At 41.7% G+C, this 21,253-nt stretch overlaps 1 protein-coding gene across 2 annotated transcripts; it reads left to right on the forward strand.

Moving 5' to 3' along the window:
* Positions 1-319: 319 nt before the first annotated feature.
* SUDS3 (SDS3 homolog, SIN3A corepressor complex component) lies at positions 320-20,484 on the forward strand. Of its 2 annotated transcripts, none has more exons than XM_064674702.1 (12): positions 320-546; positions 2,156-2,225; positions 3,203-3,258; positions 3,649-3,720; positions 5,875-5,894; positions 6,440-6,596; positions 8,503-8,598; positions 10,383-10,444; positions 11,332-11,353; positions 12,079-12,184; positions 15,942-16,029; positions 18,556-20,484. In XM_064674702.1, exons 1-12 carry the CDS (start codon positions 387-389, stop codon positions 18,652-18,654), a joined length of 1,008 nt encoding a protein of 335 aa, XP_064530772.1. In that variant the 5' UTR covers positions 320-386; the 3' UTR covers positions 18,655-20,484. The 2 variants fall into 2 exon arrangements, with proteins under 2 accessions (XP_064530772.1, XP_064530773.1); XM_064674703.1 differs by having other exon boundaries at positions 322-546; positions 15,942-16,026.
* The last annotated feature ends 769 nt before the right edge of the window (positions 20,485-21,253 follow it).

Consider the following 21,253-nt stretch of genomic DNA (forward strand, 5'->3'; position numbering starts at 1 on the left):
GACCCGTGAGAGCTCCCTCAGCCTCTCCTCCTAACAGAGATGCTCCAGTCCCTGGATCAACCTTCACCCTCCACTGGGCTCGCTCCAGGACCCCCATTTATCTCTTCCCGAGAAGCCCAGAATCCTGCAACACAAGTGCCCCAAAAGGGAGACGAACCATAAACAGTAGAGAAGTAAAACCCTCAACCACCGCGGTGTTGGCGGGGCGGGGACTCGAACCCGCGTCCCTCCCTCCGCGCCTCGCGCTGCCCGGGCGGGGGCGCGGCGGCCCCGGCGCCGCCCGGAAGCGGAAGTGCCGTGGCCGCGGTTCCCGGCGCGGTTGCCGAGCGGCGGCCGCTCCGCCCGGTCCGTCCCGGCCGCTGCCGCTCCCGGAGCCCCCCGCGGCCATGAGCGCGGCCGGGCTCGTGTCCGCCCCCCCCGCCGCCCCGCCGGGGCCGCCCGCCCCCGCCATGGCCCCCGCGCCCGACTACTACGAGGAGGAGGAGCTGGAGAGCGCCGAGGAGGAGGACGGCGAGCGCAGCGCCCGGGCCCGCGACTCCGATGAGGGTGGGTGAGGGTCTGGTGCCCTGGGACGGCGTGGGAGGGTGGGATGGAGAAGGGGACACGCCCCGGCCGGGAGGATGCGGGAGGATTGGGTGGTTAAAGGCTCTGGAGCAGCGAGAACGCCCGAGGAAAACAAGGACCTGTCGGGTTGCAGGGGTGCCCCGTGGAAGAGTGGGACAGCCGAGTCCATGGACAGGGGGAGCTGTGGTTTTCCGGGTGAGGAGGAGGGAGACGGGAGGGCGCTGAGCAGGGGGGATTGAGTGGGACAGCAGGGGGAAAACAGTGGAGAAACCCAGTGTATGGATTGAGTGGGGCAGCAGGGGGAAAACTGGGGAAATTCAGTGTTAATTGTGTGAGATAGCAGGCTGAAAATAGTGGAGAAATGCAGTGTATTGATGGAGTGGGGCAGCAGGGGGGCAAATAGTGGAGAAATCTCGTATACTGGTTCTATTTCTGTGGTGTGAAGGGGGAAGGAGGCAGCTAAGGGAGGAGAAAGTGTGGACAGCAGTGAGGGAGTGTGGGAGGATGTGAGAGGGAAGAGGGGATTTGTAGAGGAGAAGAAGAAATGAAGGAAAACACGAAGTACCCAGGGGTGTAGGGTGCATAAAATAACAAATAAGGGAGATGGAGGAAGACCCTTGGACAGTGCCTGTTGCTGTCAGCAGAGCCCTCCATCACCTCTGGTGTGGTCATGGATGGTGTATGTTAAAGATCCTGACAGTGTTTGGGTCACTCAGGGCTCTCCAAGGCTACACACAACTAAATTGGGCATGGGAGTCCTTTATGGTGACCCAGACGTCTTCAGTGCTTTTCTTGCAGTTAAAACTTTTTGGTTTATCTTTGGTGTGAGCTTAAACCGTTGGTAGGTTTAGAAAAAAAATCTGAGAAAGGTCTGATTTAAGGGTCTGGGCCCCCTTCCCTGTGTGGGGAATGTAACTGTGATTAAGTTTCACAGCTGTGCCCTGTAAAACCTGGAGACACTGACCTCTCCTTGGGGAGGAAATCTGAAGGATTCTTGGCTACCCATGTGTTATAAATAGAAGCGTGAAAACACTTAGCAGAAAACTAGCAGCCCCATAGTGGTTTAATTTGTTTATGTTACCTGTTTATAAAGTAGAGGTGTTTTTGTGGCAGTGCTGGTGTTTGTTGTTAGACATTGAAATGCTTCTGAGTGATGTGTAGCTTTGAAGTAACAGCAAGTAACTGTTCTCTTCAGTGAGACCTTTGTGATCAACCTGAGCAGCTTTGAGTGGGTGGAACTGTAGTGAGAAGCTTGTGAAAGGTCTTACAGAGTCTTTCCTGTCTCACTTGTGTATGTGGGACCATTAATGCAGAGCCTGTTGTCTTAAATGGGAAGAAATTCCCAGGCTCTCTGAAGTTGGAGTTGTTCAGACTTGATGTAAAGCTTCACTGCAAAACTCCCAGTTGCAGGAAGGAGATGAGAGGGTTTGTTCCACCCCTGAATTCATCTCTGCAGAGGCCTCTCAGGTTGTGTCTTTGAGGTTAAATTGCCTGAAGTTTGGGGATTGGTTTTGTGTTTGCTTGTTTCCATTTTTTAAAATATTTTTTTTTTAATCTTTAATTTTAACAAGTTAGTTTTTACCTCCTTTAGACACCGAGGATGCCAGTGAGACTGACCTGGCCAAGCATGATGAGGAGGACTTTGTAGAAATGAAAGAACAGTAAGTAACCCACACTAATCCGAAGTAAGGTAATATTCTGTTTATCTGTTAAGGGGTTTGGGGATGTTATTTTCACAAAACTGCAGAGTTTTGAGCCAAGATTGGGGTTTTTTAAATGCCTAGCCCAATGGAATAGCTCATAAGACCATATACTTGTATTTCTGCTCTTCTCAGTTACTTTCTCTGGTTTGTATGTATTCAAGGAATTAAGTGCTGCTGCTGTTTTGGTTAAAGAAATAATTATGACTTTTGAGTTTTGCTGCAAATGGCTCCTGCTGCTTTAAATAAAACAAAGGATCTGCTTTATATAAGCTAAGAAAAGCAAGATGCCTGTCAAAATCCCTTAAACAATGGAATGCTAGTCCTGTCCCAGAAATGGGCTTTTTGGAGACTGGAAGTAGTTTGCTGTGATGTTTAGGAGTATTTGCAGTATTTTGAGTTCTTGCTTACTGGAAGTGACGTGTTTTTATACAGGCCAGGAAGGCTTGGCCTGTGTTAAACCACAGATATGTGGTAAAGGAAATGTAGGTGTGCAGCAGAACCAGGAACAGACTTTGGGTTTGTTTTTTTTTTTTTAATAATGTCAAGATCTACATGAGGACATGCCTTGTGTTACATGTAGGGAGCTAATATACAAATAGTAAGACTTGGCCAAGTGGCAGAATGATTCTGCTGTAAATTTGTGTCATTTTAGATATTAACATTAATAAATATCAATTCTATTTTATCCTGAATTGTTCCCAAAATATTTGGTTCATAAAACCAGTGGGGTGGCAGAGGGTTGTTTTTTTTTTTTTTTAGACAGAATGAAAACTTTTGAATTTGAATAAAATTCTTTTAATTCATCATTCATTTGTTTCCTGAAGTTCTGAAAAGTTCTTAATTCTGTGTCAACGTGTTGTAACCTAAAGAGATGGTGGAACAGGCTCTGTATGCTTGGTTTGCAAAGTCAAGTTTCATGCTGACTGTCTTTGCAGGATGTATCAGGACAAACTGGCATCTCTGAAGAGGCAGTTGCAGCAATTGCAGGAAGGTAAACTTTGAAGGGGGACTTTTTTATATTCCTAGACAGTTTTCAAATGCCATGGAAGGATGGGGGTGTTGAAAGATGTAAGCTGCATCCTTCACTGCATGTGGGCTCTCAGCTGTGCTGCTGAGTTAAAAATGTCAGCCACTTCCATCCTTTTCCCCTCTAAACACTTGGTGTTAATCCTCTGTGTGCTAAAGCATTTCTTAAAAGGAGTAATCCACTTTCTGAAGAAGCAGGGAATATGCTTTTTCAAATTAACAAGATAGAACTGTAATTTTCTGATCTCAGATTTTAGTGTTTGTGCTTCAAATGGTGCATGGCTCCTTTAGAAAATTTAATATTTTTGGGGAAAAAAAAAAATCAGAGGGAATCTACAATTTATTTCCACTCCAGGTACTCTTCAGGAATACCAGAAAAGAATGAAGAAGTTGGACCAGCAGTACAAAGAAAGGATACGAAATGCAGGTAAGTGGAATTTCTCTGTAAGACACTGCATCCAACTTAAATTTATGGTTTTTAAGACACCTGAAGAAAGAAAGTGGTAATTCTGTGCTTTAAAGAAAAGGAATCTGCTGGAGCCAAGGGTTCTTCTGCTTCCAAGGGTGTAGTAGGTACAGTGTGGATTATTTCAGATTCTACCAAGCATGACAGGATCTATCTTGATTATTTTTTTTTCCTTCATCAGCATTGTTTTCTGACTGATACTAAACACTAATAAACAGTTTTAGTCTTCATTTGTGTGAAACAGCACAAGTAAAAACAGTTATTTAATTTTTATCTGCCTCACCCCCAGGCTCCCACTTTGGCTTGTTGTTTTGTGCCACTTGCTGAAGGTGTTGGGTGCCCTGTTCCCTTCGGTTTGCAGGACTGGAATTTAGGAGCACAGGCTTTCCCAGAGATCTGTTTTGTGCCCCAGAACAATGAATACAGAGGGTTTGCTGCTGGAGCTGTTCCTCTGCATAGCTGGGACATGGAAAGGGCTGCCTGTACCTTGTGTTCTGCTCTGTTCCAGGAGCAAAGGCCCAAGTTCATTTTTATAGTGCTCAGCTCTCACCCCTCTGGGTGGCCTTTATTGTGTTACTGCAGAGGAATGGCTTGGAAATCAGGTCCCTTTGCTTGCCCTCTCTCTTTTTTGTTCTCTTTTTAGGAGGTTCTTATCTTGGATGCTGAAGCAGGGCCTTTTATAGGAGCCATTATGTGGGAATAGGAATTGTAGCTGTTCCTCCTTTAGAGAAGTTGGATGAATCCTGTGATGCCTGGGCTGTTAATCTGGGAAATACAGCAGAGAGGCAGTGGCAGTTGTATGATGGCCAACACACTCTGACCTTTGAATAGTGTGAATTCTGTCTTTCTAAAAGTGCTTGGGATGATAAAGGATTTTCTTGAGTAATTTAAGTGATTTGAACTGCTTCTTGTGAACAGGAATTTGTGTTCTGAGATGAATTTCATGTGCACTAGAGCTGCATCCTGGCAATACTGGGTTGTTTTGATAAAATTAAGACTAAATGCAAGCTGGTATTTCTGGCTGGCCAAGGCCAGTGCTGCAGCAGCTTGTTTCTTCCACAGGAGGGCAGGTGGTGATAACTTTCAGTTTTGTGATTAAACAATCCAACTGCTTCCATGCTCAGCAGGTAGAGCTCTTTGCAGACAAAAGGTTTGATTTTTTTACTGGGCCATTATTGTCTTTGGTATTTATTTTATTGATTTTTTTTTTTTTTTAAATTCATGTTTAAAAAAGCCCAGCAGTACAGTGTTGCTACTACAGTCTTTTCCAAAACATATTTGAAGCTTGTGGTCTTTACAGAAGCTTTTCCTGTTTCAGGTATTACCAAAGCTTAATATGCTGATGAAATACAGTGACTTGAAGGCTGATCAGGTGCCTTAATTTGCTTTTGTTGCCACTCTATTGAGTAAAAACTCTGTTTTGGTCGTTATGTCCTCTAGGAAGTGCAATCCTGCTTAATTTCAAGTTGTTAGAGATGGTAAAAACATCAGTAGCAGGACTATTTCACACCCTCAAATGTCTTCACCTCATCCATAGGTCTGACTTGAACCAATCATTGCCATGTGTTGGCACTTAACCTTCAGTGCTACACAACAATTCCCTTGTTTTCTCAGGCATAAGGAGTCTGAAATCACACGTGTGAGTTGAGTAGATCAGTCTTCTGACAGCTGCAGAATTATTTCTTAACCAGTCTTTGCTGAAATTCATGAAGTTGGCTTAAACTGTGAATATTTAGTTGCATGTTTCAAGCTCCTGTATGGGAAGTTTTTATCTAGTCTTAATTGATTGTAATTTAATAGGAAGAAAGATGAACTACCTGCTTAGTACTGCTGGGAGTAGTAGCCAAACTGAATATTATGGAATACTGCTGTGCAAGCTTTTCAGTTTGCTGGCAGTCTGTAAGTAACTTACATTAACAGCATATTTTTGTGAAATTCTTTCATGGTTACTTTATTTTCAGCATAAAACTGAAAAGTGAGAGTAGAGGTGGGATGAGTACATACACTATTTGGTTCACTGCCTGTCTTGGCTGCAATATTCAGTGGCTTAAAATGTTAAGGAAGTAATTCTGTGCATCTTTGAAGATAATAAAGTAAGTCTTTCTTGCATTTCAGAACTGTTCCTGCAGCTGGAAGTAAGTACTCTTAATTTACTCATATATATATAGGTGGTAGAGGTATAAACCTGTTTCATCAACCAGTCCTTGGGCTTGTTTTCCAGGGAGGCTTAAAGAAATTTTCTTCCTCTATCTGGCTTTGTTACACTGGAGTTGCAGTACAGCCTACTGCTGGTATTACTTCAAGTAACTTCTGCACTTTGGTGTTAAAATAGAATTAAATATTTGCTTTTGGGCTGTTGTATCTGGCTGTGCATTGGGTTGCCTAAAAAAGGTTGTTTAGGGCAATAAATTATAGTTCTGTTTTATAAACCTGAGGAGACTTGATATGTTATGCAACATTAAAATGGCTTTTTAAAAATAATTAACTCTTTAGCCAATATAATGGTACTAAGTCATATTTAGATGGTTTTCTGTTGATTATGAATATTGATAATCTTTAGAACTCCTACAGTTTTGAACTGAAAGGCTGATCAATACAGCATTTGAAAAGCTGTTGTGATATCATTAACTAGAATCATTGGTCTCTTAATTAACCTTCTTGCTCTTCTGGTTTGCATTAGACAGATCAGGTGGAGAAAAATTATGTGAAGGAAAAGAAGGCAGCAGCAAAGGAGTTTGAAGATAAGAAAATTGAGCTTAAGGAAAATCTGATTGCAGAGCTGGAGGAGAAGAAGAAGATGATTGAGAATGAAAAGCTAACCATGGAATTAACAGGGGGTAAGAAGAAGATAAGCAGCTGTCACTTATCTTATCCACTCTGCTGCTGCTTAGGAGAAAAAGCTCTAAAGGTGGCAATGGTGGTTTATACAGACAACTGGTGTGAAATGCCAGGAGGGTAGAACACAAACTGATGGCCTTTTAATGGAGAAAGCAGTTCCTAATAAAATTGAGTGACCTGAATTGCTGACAGGTGAATCAAATAGTGCCAGTCAAGCAGCAGAGTGGATGATGGGCTTTCTTATAGACAGGGAAATGGGCTGATTTAGTTCCTGTGATCTGGCAATAAAACTATTGAGATATGTCACAGTATTGACCTGACCAGAGATGCCAGGTTGTAAACTGTGCCCTTTTCTTCCTGCAGTAGTAGGTGTCAAGTAGTTGAAGAAAGGCAGACAATAAACATTGAAATATTCTACTTTAAACCAGAAAAATAGATTTGTGAACTGCTTTTGTGTCCAGACTCTGGAAAATTTACATTAAATGGACAGATTTCTTTGATAGCAGTTGATGCCTTTGCTGCCTTGGCAGTGCTCATTGTAGTAATTGACACAGTGGAGCTAATTTGAGGGGTAATTAACCTCCTGCAGAATTGCACTGCTGTGATCCTGAACCAAAAGTCTGATTTGTTTCTCATTTTGAGAGCAACTCCCTCACTTCCTGCATAGATAGTGGTTTCCTTGTTGAGGCCTGTCCATGAGTTACACCCTTCACATCTTTCTTGCATAGTATCTACAGATGTTATATAAGCTAATAATCTAATTAGTGCTCAGAAGTTAGAATTAAACCTTATTTGGACATCTTCAAGAGCTCTTTTGGCTTGGTACAAACTGTTGATAACTCAAACAGCTTGAGTTATGCTGTTCCCCTTATAACTTTTCTTAATTATGAAGTCTGGTCTCGTGGTCATCCTTGTTGACCCTTGATATGAGGAGACAAGGAATTTGGTGTATTTTGCACATGCAGAGCTGCTCGAGGTTTCAGCATCTAGAGGGAGCCAAAGGGGCTTCACAGATTGTAGTGGTACCTAAAGATGAGCAAATAAATCTCAGCACATCCAAAGAGAGGGGACATGATGTGTTTGACATTGAAGATGTGGTCTCTTGGTTGCCAGTTCAGCATATCTTCATAAATTAAGGAATGAGTTCTGAGGGTTTTGGTGGAGTTGTTCAGTTAAGGCTCCATGTAGACACTTGGACAAACTGCCATTTCAGGTAGTTCCTTGGTGAGGGGACTGGTGTTTCACCTTTAAACAGACATTTTTCCTTTTTCCCCAGTACACATGCTGCAGTTTATTTCCTGTCAGCTGCTGCTCTGCATGTTATTAATTAGGTTCATTTCATTAATAACTTTTAGATAATCTGAATTTGAATTCTGTTTGTTTAAAATCACTCCAGCAGACTTGTATCAGTCTCGAATGCAGTAACTTCCTGTATTCCTTTGACAAAGCTGTTTTTCTCACTTGAAGACGAGAAAAACATTAATTGATTTGTAGCAGATGTTTGACATGCTAATTATGATCCAAGTTTTGTTGGCAAAGAGCTCCACGAACTTGGCCTTTTAAATGCTCTGTCCCAGGCAGATAGAATTAGCATTGAAGAAATTTTCCTGGAATCCTTGTAGCATCATTGTGCTGCTTATCTGTACGTGGAGCAGCTGTAAATGACAGCTGTAACCATGGCATTGCAGCAGTCACTGAACAGTGACCTGATGGCAAAGAGAACTTGTGTTCACTGTCAGCACTTCCCACTCCAGTGCTGGAAGCTGCCACAAAAAAAAAGAAAAAAATTCAATTTGCTGTATGAAAGAGGAAAGATTATTTTCCTTGTGCCCTGTGTAGAAAGCTGCTGCTGCTTTCTCCTTTTTTTTCTGGTCTTATCAGCTCTCCAACTTCATTACTCTCCAGATTCAATGGAAGTGAAGCCTATTATGACAAGGAAACTGAGGCGACGACCAAATGATCCAGTTCCCATCCCAGACAAGAGGAGGAAACCTGCCCCTGATATCCTTTCACAGAGTCATTGGAAGGCTGTTGGATTTGAAGCCAGTGTGCCACCTGCATCTTTGTGTTGTGCAGGAAAGAAAATGAAATTAAATGCTAGGATCAAATTTACCCTAGGAAAGAACAAAGCACAGTTGTCATGTCTAATGTGTGATAAACCAATATAGCAGTTATATAATATAATATGTGTATGTAAAAACCTGTGTTTGGAGATCCCTTGGTATCCTAACTGAAACCTTACAGTATCATGAGACAACTTTATATTTGTCAGAATAGTTTGAATTCTACAGACAAATTTTTTTCACAAAGGAAAAACTTTGAAAGGACATTATATTTATATGCTGAGATAATTGATTCCATAGATAGTAAATGGCTTTTTACATGAGCCAAAGCTTTTCTCATTTCAAGATGTGACAAAACATTCACCAGGAAGATCATATTTCTCATATCAAACTAGTTTTTCCATTTCTGATAAAGGCTTCAGATCCCTAATCCAGAAAATGCATGGCAAAAGCAAGGAGTGGTAGATTTGTTCTTTGAATAAGAAAAGATGAAAATTCATCCTGTTTTTATGTCTCACAAGAGAGAGAAACACATGTATATGTAATCCTTCTGTTCTGCCTTGTTGCATGTCTCAGAATTAAAATGTTCCTTGGCTTCTGGAAATATGTTTTTAGCTCCTCTGTGATGACAGGCAGTTTTTATATTTGTATATTAAATTCACCTGGAAATGAAGGCAAGGATATTTATTTTGCAGAGGCTTCTTATTAGATTCTAAACTTGTATGTCTTAGATTAGGAAAAAACTTATCTTAGTGACTGAAGGCAGTATCAAACCTTGAACTCCTGGAGTTCATGCAGGATGGTCACAAGCATCTCCAGTTTTAATTAACCTCTTTCTGGTTGGAGATTCTGTTCACTCTGTCAGGGAAAATATGATCATTTATTAGTGCCCCTATCTCATCCAAAATAAATGAGTTTCATAGTGAACATGACCTGCTAATTGAGCATGATACAGCAGGCACAGTATGAAACCCTCTCTGCCTACCCACACTGGGGGGAGATTAAAGACCATCAGAACCAAAATCCTGAAAATGCAGCCTAGCAATTGTTAACTTTAGTTTAATACTTTGAATACTTTTGACTTAACAGCTGTTTTGGAGAAACAAAAGGACAGCAAAGCTCTAATAAGACTATAATAGACTAACTCCTGTGTTCTGGGGTTTTGGGTTTGTTTTCAGGTGCATTACAGGCTCTTATTTATCCTCATCCACACAAGATGTGTTTTGTACCTCTGGCTTTAATTTTTCAATTAAATTTTGTATGGCTTTCCCCTCTTCTCTCTATCTCTCTACTCCTGCTTACTGATGAGTTTTATTTCCCTGGGTTTGGGTGGGGTTCGGTTTCCTTGTACAAAATCTGAAGTGAGTCTGTTGTTCCAGCTCCCAGATTCTTCTCTACAGAAATACAAGACAAAAAGCACTGAAAATGCTGGTGCTTGATGCCTCCACGAAGTAAATGTCAGTGCACTAAAGGTTTTTCATTGATGGTTGTGTCTGAATAAATTAAAGTCATTTTGCACTGTTTGCTGCTAAAGATGAGGCTCAGTGGAGATTGGCTCCTATTAATTCCTATGACAAAAAAAAGCTCAAGTATGACACTTAGTAAAATCTTATGCAAATTTACAGAAACCTTTTGGCTTACATTTAGTCAAGTGAAATGTCATTGACCTTTAATTTTTAGCCTTGCTTGTCAAGAGCTTATGGGAACCTTAATTCTGGATACCTCAGCTAAATTATTTGTTGACTGATGAGCAAATAATGGAGGACCTGAGAACGCTGAATAAGGTAGGGATTGTTGCTTGATTGTATTGCTTTGTTTTAAAGAAAAAGCCATTGCTTTCCCCTAAAGAGAACAGAGCTCTCTTTAATGTTCCCTTTTGAGGTGTGGGACTGTTTCATCCCTGTAGGCTTTCTGAAGTAGCTCAGTAAAAGATTTAGCAAGATGGTATCTCCTCCCTTTTATTTTAATAGGTTTAATTAACCTAATTAAAATGACTGTCATCTAAAAATGTTACCTTTTGTCTGAACCAAGGGATGAGCTCCTGTTAAGGAGTTTCTTCCTCTGCATGGTTGAACAGGTGTCAGTGTGTTTTTCTGGGAGATCACAGGCTGCCTTTGGTTTAGGCTTTAGTGGGAGGTGGGGTTTTTATTAACTTGTTTTTCTCCCAGCTGTCACAATATTTCAGCAGATTGAATAGGGGGCAGTGTGCATGTTTATAGTTTTTCAAGTTTTGCTTAACCTATTGCTTTCACTAAACACTTGAAGGCTTGTCTAGTTTCTTACAGTAGGGGCTGCTCATTAAGACATTTGAGGATGGTGGTGGAACATGGGTTTTGTGCCAGCTGTTGAGGTGTTTTTGGTGATTTATCTCCTGTATTTTGTGTACCCTGACAAATGTTGGATCATGTTCAAAAATGTAGTCTGTTAGATGGGTTTGGCTCATTTGAGTGGATTGTCTGAATGCTCTCAAGTTCAGTTTTGTATCATGATCCTGATTATCTGCACCTTTGGCTGCTTATAGCACACTGCTCTGGTTGTATGAAATGCCACTTAACAGTGCATTTAAAACAGAAGCATTGAGAGTATGGAAAGTAAGATATCTGAAATTATTACTGCAGCTTGTAAGGCTCCTGTCAGATCTCTAACACTGCTTTGCTCTCTTCCCATGTAGCTTAAATCACCCAAGAGACCAGGTGAGTTAACAGTTGCATTGGAACTTGCTCACAGTGGTGCTGTTCTGAGCAGAGAATGATATTGTAGATGCTTGACTGTATAATTGCTGACTCTGGAATTTGGCTGTATAATTGTTTTGACTGGGTAATTGCTGTTCTTTGTGTGGCTGCTGTGCTGAATGGGCCCTGTGTGAAGTCTCTTTGTCTGCCCTGACGTTTTTCAGGGATGAGAAGGGAGATGTGTATCTTGGGTGGCTGAAACATGGGACAATCCAACTGTGTAAAGAGGGGTTTTCATTATATTCAGTTGCATCTGGACACCTTGCCTGCTTGTCAGGTCAGTGGAGGGATTGAGCACTTAGGGTTTTATGCCTCGAGCTCCCTAGATGTGTCTGTGCACTTAATTTCAAGACAGAGTGGTAGCAACTTGCTTAAGTAATTCTGACCCTGTTTAACTACTTTAGTTTGGGTTAGAATTAAAACAAAACCAAGGACATACTGTCCATCACCTACCTATGAATGTTTTTTTCAGTTAAACCTTCAGTGAGTATTATAATTCAAGGCAGAGGTTGAGTTATTCATACCAATATATAATACTTTTCTGAGGGAAATTTGAGTTTTTAGCTTTCTGGGCTTATTATTTCTGCATATATGACCTTATTAACTGCAGTTTTGCAGTCAGGTGTGCTACTGTGTGATGGACACATGCTGGTTTTTTAAGCACAGTGTCTCTCTCCTGTTCTCAGCTTCCCCCTCCTCTCCTGAACACCTCCCAGCTACACCAGCAGAGTCTCCTGCACAGCGGTTTGAAGCCCGGATAGAAGATGGAAAACTCTACTATGATAAGAGATGGTGAGGCCTGGGGGATTTCTGTTTTAATCAGCCTGAGTGTTGTGTAGTGAAGAGGAAAAGGCTGCAGAGAGAAATTGCTTTGATCAAAGAATTTGTGGACAAAATGTTTTTGGGCAGAGTTTGCTGCTTCCCCCAAGGGCTCATTATTGCAACCAGTAAATCAGAAGTGATGGTGGAGTGTTTAGACCCCGTAGGTTTGAGGGATAACTAGTGGCTCCAATAAAAGGAGACTTGAATCTTTCCCATGGAGTCAGTGATGTCCACTGTGACGCTTGGGAAGTATTTTTGTCAAACCTGATATTAGGTAAGAGAGCCAGCAGCAGACACAGTGGGATGGAGCCGTGAAGCTGCTCAGCTTGGATCCAGACACTCCATGATTTTTGGGCACAGTGGTGTCAGCAGCATTCACATTCCAGGGGTTCAGCTTTGTGGAACACAAGCCCAGCATTCCACAAGGTGGCAGAAGAAACGTCATCCACCAGCAGAGCAGGATGAAAAATGTTTCTAATAAATCCAAATAACCTTTAAAGATCAGACCCACCTGGGAGAGGCAACTTCAGAATTGCTGATTGGATTTAGCTCTGTTGAGTTTTATGGCTGTACAGCTGTACAAGCCTCACAAAACACAAGGAAAATATTAAACTCTGCAGAGAAATCTTAGTAGGTCTTAAACTTAATCCATGAGACATGCAAACCTGGATAATCAAGGGGGCAATCTTGTCCTCCTTGAGCAGAAAGCAATTTGCTTGTTTGTAACCTTCTTCAGTGTTCTGGTGGCTCAAAATAACAAGTGATGAGGTTGTAGTTTTATCACAGAAAATGACAGGTGTGAAGCTTGTTTTCCACACAAGAGTCATCTTGTACAGTTGGTCACTTTTCCCTTCTGACTGTGATGTTTCATCAGGGGTTCAGTGTACATAGCTCTGATAAAAGCTGCTGCCTGAGTTTAAATGTCCATGAAGCATAAAGCAGATGTGAACTGAACAGGCTTCACAAATTCATCAAGTTCTCTCTTTTTTTTGCTTTCGTAGTCACTTTACACACACAAAAAAATTATCTCCGGGGTATATTTGGATGAATCAACTGTTCTTCAGAATTTTTAGTGTGTGGGGTACTGAAAAGTGTTCACTAGTAAAAAAAAGGAAAAAAAATGGAATCTGAAGTAATCTGCCAGTAAAGCTCCCCACTTCCCACTAAATTTAAACCTGGAAGAGATTCAGCGAGCCCAGATGAATCTTACAAAAGCACCAGCTCTCTCAGAAGGGTATCTAGTTGGGACATAAAGCACTAACAAATATTTTCATCTAGCTGAATTCAGTTGTTATGAGGGTCTCACTGTCAGGAATTCCAGATGTTGTCTTTCCTATCTACCTTGTTCTTAATGCTGTTTTAAGTTAAGTATTTTACATTTTTTGGCTGTTATAATCCTGCTTAGATTTTTTTTTTTTTGATTGATAGTAATAGAACTTCTCCAAAGTAGCTAGTGTTTTAAAATAATGAAATAACTCTTGGTAGTGGGAGGGTAATTCTTTCTAAGGTGCATTAAGAGTGCTGGCATGCACAGAAATACTAAACCTGACAGCTCAGGAGTGACTTTCTCTGTTTCCTGATGCAGCTGTGCATGACTGCTATCTGAAAGCACTGAATGTTTAAGGACCCCCTAAGGTTTTGCAGAGATATTTCACAAATAAGTCTCCAAAGTGGAGAGTTTCAGATGAATGTGGAATTAGATTCAGTTTTTTATCCTCAGTCAGTTTGCTCCGTGCTCCTCCATCAAATCTTAAAATACAGTTCACTGTAAAACAACCATCTTTTTTTTGCTTTTAGCTTTGCTGCCTTCAATAATGCAGAGGGATTTCTTTCAATCTCCTGATGGAGTTCCAGCTGAAAATCTTGGCCCTTCAGCAAAATATTTTATAGCAGGAAGTGGAATTGTTTCTGCTTGTCTCACCTGTGAGCACTGTGGTGTGTTTTATCACTGCAACACAAGAGTTGTTTGGCACTTTCCCCTCTCTTGAAAGCCAGCTTAAACTCCATTGCATATTTCATCTGGAGTGTTTTCCTGAGTTCTACCCCTCTGTGAATGTATAAGCTTGGCACAAGGGTGAGACATGAACAGGTAATCAAAAATTGAAAGAAACAGCTTCGAGTGGGGGAAAAATATTTCATTATCTGTGCAGGCACAGATAACACTTGAGAGGTGTCGTTTGCACTGATATCTTCTACACTGATACTGATTGTATCAAGATCATCAATTCTCCTTGCTTAAGCACTCACAGCATGGTAGGACACTGCTGGACTGAGATTTTTGTCTTATCTTAGTGAGGCCTGGGGTTTGTAGTAGCTTATTCAGTTCCTTTGTATCATTTAATGACATCTGGACTCACTAAACTGTGATTTTTTTGGCTTAACATCATTGTTGCTGTTGCATTGTCCTGAAACCCACTGACATCCTTTCTGTTAAAATGAAGGAGAAAGAGCAATGGTGGGGCACAGGTGTCAAAAGGTTGCAGGATTTGGGGTTTTTTTTGTTACCTCACCCAGCCTGTGGGTAGTGAGTATGTTTAGAAGGCTCAAAGCTGACACTCATTCTAGTTACTGGCAAGCAGTGTGAAAATTCTGAGTACATGAGCCAGTAGGAAGACATTGTGGAATAAACCATGGGAAGACTTCCATATTTACAGCGTGGTTATTTTAGAAATAGCTGTAAAGATTAAATAAATCCATGCATTTTGCAAATGGTGTTCAGACTGCAGGAGTTGTACTGAGTAGCTACTGAGGGAGTAGCTGTGTAGTGATTCTGCAGCTTGGATTGCCCTGATAAATATGAAGCACATCATGATTAGGGTAAAGGTGGAAATACAGTTATGCTTTTATGATTGTAAAGGATTTTGGTGCTTGCTTGATTATCTACTTACAAATCACCTGTTTCAGTGTGATTAGTTCTGCCTACAGAACTCTCCTAGGCAGAATAAACAGAAACTGGGGGGGTTTGGCTGCAGCACTTACAGAAATGTGGGCTGTGAAGGGAGCAAGTCCCTGGAAACAAGTAATTCAGAGTTATGACTTTCAAAGTCTTTGTTTTGTACACAACACATTAAGAACAATACATAGCTTAAAAAAAAAAGGGGGGGGGAAATGGGTATGTTTAGTCACAGGCTCCTAATGGCAGGTATATACAGTTTGTTATGGGGCCAGAAACCCATCACTTACCAGTTTGGGTATTTTCACAAAATAAAACAGTATTAGAGATTTGAGGTCTTGTTAAACAACACACAAACTGCACAGATTGAGGAGAATTCACTTTGGGGGGTGGTGGTGCACTAGTAATTTTGTATTGGGAAATGTTAATAACTTTTGAGTATCTGTGACTTCCTCTGTCATATTTTACGAGGCATAATATGGAGTTGCCTTCTGAAATCCATCCCGTGTCTGAAATGTGAAAGGCCACTTGGATCAGCTCTTGTTGTCAGTCAGTGTTCTCCTGTGTTGTGGCTGGTGCTCTGCCCCTTCCTCTTGCAGATGTGAAACCTGTTTTCAGTAGCCTGCATGTGGAGTTGAATGTGAATCATGCATTCCAGAATATCACGGAATGGAAGGTGTGGGTGTGTGGAACCGGAGCACTGGCTGTGTTGCGAAGATGGAGAAAGTGGTGTGGAAAGACAGACTTCAGACCGACTCTGTCCAGATGCACATGGAATCCCAGCTTTATCACCAGTGGTTTCACGTGTTTCCTTTCCCTTTTTTATTTCTGCAGGTACCACAAGAGCCAGGCTATTTACCTGGAGTCTAAAGACAACACGAAGATCAGCTGTGTGATCAGCTCTGTGGGCGCCAACGAGGTGGTGGGCTGCTTTTGTTTTTCAGGAGGGGGGGGAGGACATGGGTCTAGTGAGGACTAAGAGTAAACCTTTCAGCAAAGATACATATTTAGTGTGTAAAGAAGCTGAATCTGAGATAAAACCGAGTTGAGAAATCTCTTTTTTTGAGATGGGAAGACACTTGCTCTGTTTTTAAAGAATGATCCTACATTTTACAAGTGGTAGCCTGAAAAATGGGTAGAACTGACATGTTGCATCTCATTGGCACTGCATTCATAAATTCCATTTCTGTTATTTCAAGAACATGCATACGGTTGTTAATGCAGGATTAAAAGAAATTCCATTGGGAATGCAGAGGAGGATGAGAAAAAACGTCACCAAATTTAGTTGTTGTGAGAGAAGAAGATTCTCCCTGCTAATTGAGAAGCTCTCTGGCAGCATCCATCAGCTCCCTGGGAGATGGGGCAGGGCAGTCATTTGTCTGAGGCAATTTCCTTGTGGCTGCTGCTGAAGCCTTAGAGCAGCAGGTGAAGAGCTCCGTGCCCAAGATTGATGTGAGTCTGGCTGCAGGAGCAGCAGTTGGGCAAAGGGAGCAGTTTATTCTCTGCTTGCAGATTCCAGACACTTCAGGGAAAGAAATAATAGACTTGAGTGCACTTCTCTTCAATCAGCCAGTAAAGGAACTTTAATTTGTTGTGGCAGCTGAGGGAAAATACTTTATTTTCTTCAGAACGAGTTGCATATGGGATATGTTTGTATCACAACTGTTCCCCTGGCAGTAACAGTTGTGGTGCTCAGCAGTTGATAGTTCAGATAAAGTAGTGGTAGTGTGCTAATGGATGCTAAATGTAGTGCTGCTGACTTGATTAAAGTTATTACTTGTTACTTTATACCATTAAAACTGAATTCTTTGGGAGCATCTTACCTGAAACCATGAGGGAAATGCAATCTAATGATTCCTCCCTGTGAGGGTGGGGAGGCCCTGGCACAGGTTGCCCAGGGAAGCTGTGGCTGCCTCATCCCTGGAATTGTTCAAGGCTAAGTTGGATGGGGCTTGGAGCAACCTGGTCTAGTGCTTTTTGACAAAAAAAAACCTTTTCAGTACCTGCAGGAAAGTGTTATTTTTTATTAGTTTATTCAGAAATCTCAGCTTGTTGAAGTTGAAAAAAGGAGGAAGCTTATTTTTCTTTTGAAGTCTAGGAATAAAAAACAGTCAGAAATTGTTTTGGTTGTTCCTATTTCCCACCTCTTTTCAGTTTTAGGATTAATAGATGCTCTCCTCTGATGGCACAATATATTGTGTGTCTGAAACATCGGTTTTAAGTTCAGAATATGTCTTGATGTGTTTATTTTTCTTAACACTGTGGCAGATTTTAATGTTAAGTAATTGCACTGTTGTGGTCACTTAAACCTGAACTTTAATATTGCTCCAAGTGGAACTTAACAAAGCAGTTAATTTTAGCAAAACTAATGTACCATTCCATCATATCATGATAAAATGTAAAATTGTACATGTTTGTTGTTTTGTACAGTTGCTCAGAAATTCTTAATTCTTTTGGCAAGCAAAACATACCAAATTCTTGGTAATGTTGCAGCTGATTCTCAATGAACGTTGATTTTAATTTCTCTGGGGAAATAATTGAAGTACAAACACAGGCAAATATTAAATTTATTGTATATTGAGGGCTCCTGTTAATAAAGTCAGTTTATAATTAAAATAATAGAGTTAATAGCTACTATAGCTAAAAAAAATAATTTAGAATAAATCAAAGGCCAACATAACTTTATAATCCTTTGCAGTAGGAAATACTGGACTTCTGTCCTAAAATACTCCAGTACTAAGAGCTAGATAATTCTTACTTCATGCACGTATTTAAATATGTTTAAATGCATTAGAATGACATAAAGCAGAGGAGATTGCTCAGACTTGGTTTTTAAAGTGCAAGTTTTTGGATCTAAACATCTTGAAAGAGATTTTAAAAATTCTCTGGAGTGGCAGCACTTTGTCCTTTGGAACGTGTCGTGTGAATTCTTCCATGCAGGTGTTTAAAAGAGAGGCCCTTTTGTCTTCAGGTACCATTTCTGTAATACATTGTGGGAAATGCTTCACGGAACAGAGTCAGGATAAGCTTTTCATTTGACTAATAGTTACTTGCCTGGGCAAATCCCAGGGTAGGTAATTTTATGATCTGTGGATCTAGGGAGATTTATTCTTGATTAGGCAAAGCTTAATGCCACAGTTCTGTTGTGAACTGGAGCAGAAAGGAACCTGCTTTCCTGATGGGGCGTGGAAAGAGTAATTTTTCTTGAGGACTGTTCCAAGCAGGAAGTTAAGGAGGTAAAGTTAAAAACCTTATTTCATGTTCTGCTCAGGTTGCAAATGCTTCATGTGGGGAGGGAGAAAGGATTAACCCGAGTAACAGGGGAGTATCAGAGGTGTTCAGCTCTGACAATAAGTTTATTGGTCTGTGTGTTGCTTACTGTGAGTTCTCCCCTTTTACCCCCAATTTATCTCCCCGCCCCATTTTTTATATTCTTTCTTTCCTGCAGATCTGGGTGAGGAAAACCAGCGACAGCACAAAGATGAGGATCTACCTGGGGCAGCTGCAGCGAGGCGTGTTCGTGATCCGCCGGCGATCGGCTGCGTGAGCGGGAGCTCCTCCCTGGGCCTTTTTTTTTTTGGTTTTTTTTAACTGATCACCAAACCTCTGCTGGGGGGTGTCAGGCTGCTCACTCTTCCCAGCAGCACAGAACAATGTCACGACCTCTGATGAGACCGTTTGTGGCTGGCCACATGATCCCCAGTAGTCCTTAAATCTTTAGCGATGCCCAAGCACTGCCCTGGACTCTTTCTGGATTTTTGCATCAAGCTTCTGTTTGCTCTCTTTGTATTTGGGGGGACTGTTTAACGAGACTTTGCATCATACTTTTGTCATCATCGTTCTGTGGTGCACAGATGGGACTCGTATGTCAAAGCAATGTCACGTCTCTGTTTGAAGTCAGACCAGTGGAAGAAGCTTTGCTTGTCAAGACCTGAGGTTGGTTGTTCTTTTTGGCCTTGTTTTCCTGCAAGGCTCGGGATGCTGGGCAAAAGGAGATGAATCCTGCCAGGTTTCAGCTGCAGCTGAAGAGAAGCCTCCAGAACACCTGGTGCACAACATCAGCTTTATTGGGTGAACTGTTCAAAGACTTGAGTGCTGAGGCTTTTTTTGGACGGTGTGAACAGCTTAGAAACTGCTGAAAATATGGTGATTTTAATGTAGTTAAGCGGTCACGTGTGGTTAGCCAGAAGCTTCCGTTTCTCTTCACATTAAAAAACCCTTCAATGAACAAGCAGAGTATGTCTATTTGCTGAAATAGATTACCTGGAATAGGTGGATGACTATAAATGAAAGGAACAATTACCTGGAGTTTGCAGATAGCTTGGCTGTATGAACTCTGTGTGTGAGTGTAATCATTCACAGATGTAGTGACAAAAGATAAACTTCATTTTTTTCATCGATGCTTAGAATGACAGGTTGTGGTGGAATCCTGCTGACAGGAGGTACTGGATCTGTTTTATCTTCCAAAGGAGCCTGGTACAGAGTAGAAAGTGGCATTGCCATGCTCTTAGACCATAGCTGGAACCTTCATTCCCTAAAATGCTTTGCAAAGGGTTCCCCTTGAAAGGTGTTTTAATTACTGGAGGTAAACACTGGGGTTTCTACACTTGCCCTCCTGTGGCACAAGTGAAAATGCTCAAATAATGATGTTAATGCCAAGATGTTTAAAGATCTGACTCTGGCATTCCTTTATTATTCCCAGTCTTTTGCTGATGGCTGGAACCACCAATGCCATGTGGGACTGCATTGGCAGGAGCCACCCGGTGCCCTGGCACTGCTGTCAGATCTCTGCCTGATGTGCAGAACAACTTTGTGCTGCTTTTGATTACTAGTCAAAAAGTTGTAAATTCTGTCTTCATCAATATCTGTCACTTTGAGGCATTTTTTTTGTTTTTGCTCTGGAGCTGCCTTCTTGTTCAGCATCAGTCGAGCTGGATAAATGGAATATTAGGCAAGGCAAGGGAGTTGGAATGACTGTGTCCATTTCTTTCCTGCAGTTGGGTGGCAGTCACACCCCAAAAACTGATGCATGTACGTGGGTCTGGAGTGGAGTGTGATGGCTGAGTTCTTGATGTGACAGACACCTTACTGATTTTTGCTGTTTGGAGTTTCAACTGGATCTGGAGCTTTGGCAAGGAAGGAGAGGATGTTTCCCACCCCTTGACAACGTGCCATCTTTGCTGCAGCTTAGTCAGGCAGAAAGCAGCAGCCTGGATTTTGTCAAGTTAACAGCTTACTTAATATAATTTAACATTCTCTGCACGTGTCACAGGTTTTTAATAAGGTGGTGATGTACCAAACAGGATTTGTCACCGAGTCTTAAAATGAACATCATCGTTCTAATAATAAAAAGTGCTTAAGTGAGAAGCAGGATTTATTTCCTGTCTATATCATTTTATCAATATCTATATTTGTGGAAGCAGCTGGGAACTTTGGTTCAGTGTTGGGGAGATAAAACCTGCTGACAGCAGCTGATCTCTGCTGCTGTGATGTTCCCTGTTTTGGGGTAACTTTGGGTATTGGTAGGAGTGTGGATGTGCAGCAGCTCCCTTAGAGCCAGGTACAGGTACAGATGCATATTGTGTAAATGTAATTAAACAGCTTCAACACCACATCTTAATCTGAATCTACAACATGTGCTCACCATCAGAGGGGAAAGAACAGCTGCTCTCCCAAGCCAAAGCCTGTCTTCCCATGGGAGGTGTTGAAAGGGGAGATGGGGGTGGGACACAGGTTTCCAGTGCAATCCCTGGTCAGAATTTGGAGAGTCTTCTGGAAGTGAATACCTGTGGGACTGTTGAACCACTTCCTTCTCCTGAAAACCCTGTGGACACCCAACTGCTGAGATGTCGCTGTTCTCCTAAGGGTCACCTTGTGGTGTTGATCAAGGAGTGGGAGAAGACAAGGAAGAAGGAGGACAGTGAGGAGTCTGTGTGGGATGGAAGGAATGTCAGTGTGAGTTGGATGGACTGGGGACAGGGGCTACATAAACTCATGGTGAATCAGGCACTGCTTCCACGTGGAAGTTGGCAAAACTTCATCTCAAACTTGTGCTCTGCTCTTCCATACCAATCTTGAATCTCCTTATGCCAGAATTCCTTGCCCCTGGATCAACCTCTGGGTTTGGCAGTCCTGAGTATGGGCTT

This window comes from Pseudopipra pipra, chromosome 18 (genome assembly GCF_036250125.1).
Source record: "Pseudopipra pipra isolate bDixPip1 chromosome 18, bDixPip1.hap1, whole genome shotgun sequence".
In the NCBI taxonomy this organism is placed as follows: domain Eukaryota; kingdom Metazoa; phylum Chordata; class Aves; order Passeriformes; family Pipridae; genus Pseudopipra; species Pseudopipra pipra.